General features: G+C 46.3%; 1 protein-coding gene and 1 long non-coding RNA gene across 2 annotated transcripts; one reads left to right on the top strand and one right to left on the bottom strand.

The window, feature by feature from the left end:
* Positions 1–257: 257 nt before the first annotated feature.
* Positions 258–7,931, bottom strand: PSMB5 (proteasome 20S subunit beta 5). Its single transcript, XM_082734695.1, has 3 exons — positions 7,390–7,931; positions 6,345–6,651; positions 258–765 (listed from the first exon to the last, which is right to left on the bottom strand). The coding sequence occupies exons 1-3, from the start codon at positions 7,585–7,587 to the stop codon at positions 479–481; spliced, it is 792 nt and encodes a 263-aa protein (XP_082590821.1). The 5' UTR covers positions 7,588–7,931; the 3' UTR covers positions 258–478.
* LOC309866768 lies at positions 772–7,519 on the top strand. Its single transcript, XR_014312793.1, has 2 exons — positions 772–3,642; positions 3,878–7,519. It is a non-coding gene; the product is annotated as an uncharacterized lncRNA (long non-coding RNA).
* Positions 7,932–7,984: the final 53 nt, after the last annotated feature.

The raw sequence follows: 7,984 nt of genomic DNA, 5'->3' as shown, positions 1-7,984 counted from the left end.
AGCCCTGTGCATCTTTCCACCTCATCAACTTTTCATCTCTTTGCAAACAGAATCGGGAAGTCTCTCCCTCCTCCCTGCCTCTCTCTCCATCTCCTTTGTTATTAGCTTCATGAGTAGGGATGCTAATGTATTCACTAGACAATGTTTTCACACCACTGTTTCCTGTAATTACAGTCGGTGCCCTCCCACCGTCCTGGCTATTTTGGCTGAAAAGTGCTTGGAGGAGGGACAGCGTGGACAAAAGACACAACACAGGCTGAGGTCGAGTAGTGTAATGTTAACATCCAAGAAAGTAAAACAAATAATCACCTCAGCAGCAGGTCATTAACAACTAGTAACACATAGAGGTCAATGCCACCAGAGCTTAAAAAAATTATCAGTACAATTGAGGACCCCTCCACTAGAGGATGGGGAGCTGTACCCACATTGCCAGCAACAGTTTCCCCCAAGAAATGCAAGCAGCCACATCCACCCTCCTTCAGGCGGTAGAGCCACTATATTTGTCATGTAGATCAGCCACACTGTCACTGGAGACTCGGATCCAGCCATCCTCCCGGACATGGTAGAGGTTGACTGCGCCTCCCGAGTAGGCATCTCTGTAGGTGGCTTGGTAGATGGCTCGACGGGCCAGATCATAGGCCTGTTCCACCTCTAGGTCATAGGAGTAACCCCGATCCATGACCCCATAAGCATACACAGAGCCAGAACCTACAGAGAAGGTGGCCCCCGAGATCCGGTTTCCTTCACTGTCCACATAGTAGAGGCCTGGAAAGAGAGGTGAGGTTAGCAGGAAAAAAATGACCATCTCTTTTGACATCTAATTCATTCTCCAAGAAAAGTTCTCTATCCCTCTTGAAATCCAGGGGAGACCAACAGATATACAAGAAAATAATACTTTGGGGGTGCCTGCGTGGCTCAGCCTTTAAGCGTCTGCCTTTGGCTCAGGTCATGATCCCAAGGCCCTGGGATCCAGCCCCGCATCAGGCTCCCTGCTCGGCAGGAAGCCTCCCTCTCCCACTCCCTCTGCTTGTGTTCCCTCTCTCGCTGTGTCTCTGTCAAGTAAGTAAATAAAATCTTAAAAAAAAATAAAGAAAGCAAATATATTTCTACAAAATTACTTGAAAAAAAATAATAGCTGGGGGCGCCTGGGTGGCTCAGTCAGTTAAGCACCTGCCTTCAGCTCAGGTCATGATTCCAGGGTCCTGGGACTGAGCCCTGCATTGGGATCCCTGCTCAATGGGGAGCTGTCTTCTCCCTCTCCCTCTGCCTGCTACTCCCCTTGCTTGTGCTCTGTCAAATAAATAAATAAAATCTATTAAAAATAATAGCTGAAGGAATAAAATTAAATATTAAGATTCCTGGATTCTACCTCACATTATTACTGCTTTACTATCCTCACTGCATAACCAAAAAACAAGTATAATCCAAATGACTTAGGTTTTCTTTTCTTTCTTTCTTTTTTTTTTTTTTTAAGATTTTGTTTATTTATTTGAGAGACGGAGATCACAAGTAGGAAGAGAGGCAGGCAGAGAGAGGAGGAAGCAGGCTCCCCGCTGAGCAGAGCACCGATGCGGGGCTTGATCCCCAGACCCTGGGATCATGACCTGAGCCGAAAGCAGAGGCTTTAACCCACTGAGCCACCCAGGTGCCCCGGTTTTCTTTTTTTTAAGGTTTTACTTTTATTTATTTGAGAGAGAGAGAGAGACCCCACAAGCACAAGCAGGGAGAGCAGGAGACACAGAGGGAGAAACAGGCTTCTTGAGGAGCAAGGAGCCTGATACAGGGCTAATGCAACCGACTGAGCCACCCAGGAGCCCCATGACTTAGGTTTCAAGCACAGAATGTCAGCACTGTGGAGATAATGTTTAAAACAATTCTAGCCCTTGGGTGCTAGGGGTGATCTCTCTCAAATAAATAAAATCATTTAAAAAAGAAAACAGGGCGCCTGAGTGGCTCAGTCATTAAGCATCTGCCTTCAGCTCAGGTCACGATCCCAAGGTCCTGGGATTGAGCTCCACATCTGGCTCCTTGATCACTGGGAAGCCTGCTTCTCCCTCTCCCTCTCCCCTTGCCTGTGTGTTCCCCCTCTTGCTGTGTGTCTCTGTCAAATAAACAAATAAAAACTTAAACAACAACAAAAAACAAAACAAAACACTTACAAAGAAAAAAAAACAACCCTAGTCCTCAAAGTTTAGACTATCTGGGGAACAAGACATATACCGCACAGTAGGAGAGAGCCTAGAGTTCCAAATTATATTGCAAAGACCTGCACTGTCCAATATGGGAGCCACTAGCCGTGTGTGACCACTGAGCATGTGAAATGAAGCTGGCACTACATGCTGAAGTGCTAACATTTTGGATCTATAAAATAAAATATATACTATTAAGATTTATTTATTTTAGGGGCACCTGGGTGACTCAGTCGTTAAGCATCTGCCTTTGGCTCAGTCATGATCCCAGGGTCCTGGGATCAAGGCCCACATAGGGCTCCCTGCTCTGTGGGAAGCCTGCTTCTCCCTCTGCCACTCCCCCTGCTTGGTCCCTCTTTCCGTCAAATAAATAGATAAAATCTTTTTTTTTTTTTTAAGATTTTATTTATTTGACAGATCACAAGCAGGCAGAGAGGCAGGCAGAGAGAGAGAGGGGGAAGCAGGCTCCCCGCTGAGCAGAGAGCCCGATGCAGGGCTCAATCCAAGGACTCCAGGACCATGACCTGAGCCGAAGGCAGAGGCTTTAACCCATGAGCCACCCAGGCACCCCAATAAATAAAATCTTAAAAAAAAAAAGATTTGTTTGAGAGAGAGTGCGTGTGCACACAAGGTGGAGGGTCAGAGGGAGAGGGAGAGAGAATCCGAAGCCAACTCCAGGCTGAGTGCGACCCTGAGATCACAGCTGAAACCAAGAGTGGGACACCTAACTGACTGCATCACCTAGGCACTCCAAAATACAATATATCATTAAAATTAATTTCTCTTTATCTTTAATTTAGAAAATGTGGCTACTATAAAATTTAAAATCACATGTATGGCTCACACTTTATTTCCATTGGACGATGCTGGTATAGATCAGGGGTTGGCCAGGCCAACTGCCCGTTTCTGTAAACAAAGTTTTATGGGGACACGGCCATACCCATTTGTGTACATATTGTCTATGACTGCTTTTATGCTAAAGCAGGAGAGTTAGGTAGTTGAAACAAAGACCATATGGCTTGCAGTCCTACATTATTTACTATTTGGCACTTTATGAAGAAGTTAGCTAGTATTTACTACAGATGAAAATTTAGACAAAGATTTTAATAAAATGTTTATCAATTCCAACTACCTGCTGATCTTCCAACAGGATGCCTTTGTCACCAAGTTCAGATTCAGACTTCCTATCCTCAAATATTTTCAGTGGTTCTCCATTACCAACCAAACTCATCTCTCTCTACTGCTCCACCAGCCCACACTGCCTCCCATGTTCTCAAGTTCTGCCTGCCAATAGGATCGTTATTTTTCTGTTCCAGTGGTTCCAATCTCTCACTGTGTATCAGAATCATCTAAGAAGCTTTTTAAAAAGATGCCCAGGACTTACAACAGGTATTCTTTTCCAGTTGGTCTGGGGTGGAGAACAAGTATGGGACTTGTGTTTTAAGTTCTCTAGGTGAGGGACGCCTGGGTGGCTCAGTTGGTTAAGCAGCTGCCTTCAGCTCAGGTCATGATCCCAACGTCCTGGGATCGAGTCCCACATCGGGCTCCTTGCTCAGCAGGGAGCCTGCTTCTCCCTCTGCCTCTGCCTGCCATTCTGTCTGCCTGTGCTCGCTCTCTCCCCTTCTCTCTCTCTGATAAATAAATAAAATCTTAAAAAAAAAAAAAAAAAAAAAAAGAAAGTTCTCTAGGTGATTCTAATGCAACCCAGTTGAAAACCAAATGCTCACCAGTCTTCAGGTTCAAGGATTCCAATGTCTACCCCAAACTAGTCCCTCCTCAGTCCCAGGGCCACTACCTTGCCTAGTGGGCTCACTACATGATTCCTGTTTAGCTCTCCAGCTCTATGGATCACTCCTCTTCACACAACCTTAGTTCTGATTAAACTGGGCTTTTGGGGGTGCCTGGGTGGCTCAGTCGGTTAAACGTCCGCCTTCAGTCCAGGTCATGATCCCAGGGTTTCTGGATCAAACCCTGCATCAGGCTCTGTGCTCAGCAGGGAGCCTGCTTTACCCTCTCCCTCTGCCTGCCACCCCCTGCTTGTGTGCACATTCCTTCTCTCTCTCAAATAAATAAATATTTAAAACAAACAAACAAACTGGGCTTTCAGTTACTCCTCCCAAACCGCATGCTTCATCCACCCCCCTTTTCCACCATGCTTCCCTTCTCTCACTTGCACATCCTATTCGACTGTCACTTATCAATGAAGCCATCCTGTGTCCTCCCATCAGAAATAATCCTTTTCCTCAAAACTCCCTCAGCAGCATACCGGTTCTCCTTACAATGGCATTCATCTAATTTAGCCTCGTGTTAAGTAATCTGTAATCATTTTTCAGTCATCTGCTTTTTGAGGCAACGGACTGACTCATCCTAGATGAGACATGCTGTAGGGAAGGGTTCTTGTGAAGGCATGATTTAGGTTATGCTCTAGCTTCTCAGGTTCTCATTGCTAGCCAGCATCTGTACTCTCAAACACTGCTTCCGTCCCCTGGAACAGACCCAGTAGCTAAGGGTACGAAGCAACAGTTCCAAAATGCTTCCCTGGGCCACACAAAAAATGTATGGAGCTGTTCTTTCACACTTTTCCCAAAAAAGCATCTCAATTTCCAAAGTAACAAGCCATGCTCCTCTCTTACATCCCCTTTTTTAATCTTCTTATTCACCCTCCACTGAACAGTGAACTGAGAGCTTCTAAACCAAGTGGAAAAGTGCTGGGTATCCTGCAGTTGTTCGACAGAAAAAAACTAGGCACTCAGTAAACAGGTGAATGAATGAAGCATAAACAAAAGGGAAGAATAAACTACTCAAGCATGGAGGGGGAAAATTATACAGAAAGTAACTAGCTGTATTCCAGCTTGATAAAGAGACATCCGAAACTGGTCAAAAAGCTGAGGTGCCGGGCAGGCTCAGTCTGTGTGGAGTGTGCATGCGACTCTCGATCTCAGGGTGGTGAGTTTGAGCCCCACGCTGGGTATAGAGATTATTTAAATGGATACTTAAATGAAAACTTAAAAAAAATAAAAACAAAAAAAACTGGTTGAAAAGGAACTGACATCAGATGCAAGGCTGAACTTCCTGGCAAGGTTTCTATATACTAAAAACAGAAAAAGGCTAAGGAATTTATTTTAAGAGATGACAGAATAGGACCTAGGATGATTTTATTAAGCAAGGAAAGGATCAGCCCTAAAGGCCCCTTCTAGGCCAAAGACTCCCTAAAGGAAAAAAGAAGAGAAATGACTAACTTCCTATTAGAGTTTCACTGTCCAGGACAATGGCCACTAGCAACATGTGGCATTGAGCACTTGAAATGGGGCTAATGCACATGCCAAATGATATTACTTTAGGTGTTCTGGATTAAACGAATCATTACAATGTCCCCATCTTTTTACTTCTTAAATATATCCATTAGACAATTCTAAAAAATTGTTATTGGGGCACCTGGGTGGCTCAGTCGAGCATCTGCCTCTGGCTCAGGTCATGATCCTGGAGTGCGGGGATCTGAGCCCTGCACCTGGCTCACTCCTCAGCGGGGAGTCTGCTTCTCCCTCTCCTACTCCTTCCCTGCTCAAGCTCACTCGCTCTCTCAAATAAATAAAATCTTTAAAAAAGTTATTATTATTTTAAGTAAACTCTACACCCAACGTGGAACTTTAACTCACCACCCTGAGATAAATTACATACTCCACTGATGGAGCCAGCCAGGTGCCCCTCCATAAGACAATTTTAAATTACATGTGTGGTTCACATCATATTTTTATTAGAAAGCACTGACTGGAGTTTTTATGTCTATTATCCAATTTAATTCTCAAATACACTCTTTGTAGGTCTTACCATTTAATGGGAGAGAGAAGGAGAAACATTATGTGCCAGACATGCTTTACATGTATTACCTCCTTTAACCAACAAAACAGATGATGAAACTGACTGGGAAAATGAGCAACCAAAGTAAGGTCACATGGGGTAGTCAATGACACAGCTAGTCTAACTCCATGCCCTCTCCTACACAGTAGTGCCTTCCTTGAACAAAGAGAAGAAAGGGTGGAGAACCTAATCAACACATCCCCAGCGCCTACTCAAAGCCCTTTCATTCACCTGTTCATCCAACCCCTCCTCTCTGTAGTGCCAGCCCAAGAACCAAGTGCTTGCAGCTTAACTCACCAGGGCCTCTCTTATCCCAGCCACAGATCATGGTGCCCATGGACAGCCCCATGCCTTTATACTGATACACCATGTTGGCAAGCAGCTTGGAGGCAGCTGCTACTGAGATGCGTTCCTTGTTTCGAAGCTCATATATTCGACATTGCCGAGCCAACAGCCGCTCCCAGAAGCTGCAATCCGCTGCGCCCCCAGCCATGGTGCCCAGCAGGTAGGGATTGATCTCTATCACCTTCTTTACTGTCTGGGAGGCTATATAGGCACCAGCTGTGGCCCGAGAGTCCGCTGCAACAATGACTCCATGTTGAAACTGTTAAGATCAGAGGAAAACACAAAGCAGACCACATCAGACCACAGAAACATCTCCTTCACATTTCTTTTTGCATCAGTAGAAAACCAGAATATCTTTCTCTATCCTTTCACACTTCACAAAATGCTTTCCACATATTGGTATCAACTAAGCTTCACAAGATCCCACGACATGGTATAACCAGTATTAACTTCAATTTCATTTTATAGATCAGGAAACGAGTTCAAGAGATCCAATGACTTGCCCAAGATCGTACACCTGGTTATTGTAAAGCTGGATCAAGAATTCCAGTTGTCTAGCTCCCGCTACAGTGTTCCCTCCCACAATTCTTTCCCTCATCGCTTTTCAGTTACCCCTGCCTAATGGGGACCCAGTTTTTAAAAACCTTTAGTTAATGGTTAAACATCCTTTCCTCTACCAATATTCATTGCTTTGAGGCCTTCCCTTTCCTGAACCGGAGTCATAGGGTTGCCTAGGAATCAACCCAAGCGGCCTCGGGTTTCTTCTCCCCCTTAACCTCAGCCCCACGGTCCTACGGCTAGAGCGAGAACCGAAGCCTCTCAGGTCAATGAAACAGCGAAACCACCGGGGTCGGGAGGATAGGCCCGAGGCTCCCACTAGGCTCCGTGGTCGCGGCCCCCGCGGCCCCCGCGGGCTCCGGTCCGGCCGGAAGGCCGGGAAGGCCGGCAAGGGCGCGGACGCGCGGGTCTCAGCGCGGCGCGGCGGTTGGGTCCGCACCTTGAAGGCCAGGGTGGTGGTTCCATGAAGCATTTCGATTCTTGGCTCCTCCGCGACACCCCAGTTGGGCGCGGCCAGGGTCAGCCCATCGCTGGGACTCCCTGGACCCAGGTCCAGCAGATCCGCACGACCCCCGAGTCCAAAATACCCGAGCCCGTTCACCGGTAGCGGCCTCTCCAACACGCTGGCCAGCGCCATGTCTAGTAAGGGCACAAGAAACTCGCTGCCAGAAGGCCTACTAAAGAGCAGCCGGGCAACGCCTCGCCGTCACAGCTTCACTTCCTATTCAAGCTATCCCAGGGAGAAGCCATTTTAACTACTGGCAACCACGCCTCCAAAAAACAAGAACCCGATGCCAGGGACTGTTTTCACCGAGGGGATAAAAATAAATGCCTTAAATTCCTCTAAATTTTAAAAGGATGTTGTTGTCATCTTTACTTTCGTCAGGCAAGCAATACCGGATTAAATTCACCTCCAATCCATAGGAAGCGATCAGAAACGCCCTTGTTGCGTAGAGGAAGTGAGGCCGGCCATCTTTGAGAAGGGCGTGACTAGTTGAAATCCTTTCAGAACCTTTAATACTAAGTCGTCCCCG

This window comes from Mustela nivalis, assembly GCF_964662115.1.
Source record: "Mustela nivalis genome assembly, chromosome: 6".
In the NCBI taxonomy this organism is placed as follows: domain Eukaryota; kingdom Metazoa; phylum Chordata; class Mammalia; order Carnivora; family Mustelidae; genus Mustela; species Mustela nivalis.
The sequence above is the reverse complement of the archived record's forward strand: the minus strand, read 5'-3'. Positions and strand labels throughout refer to the sequence as shown.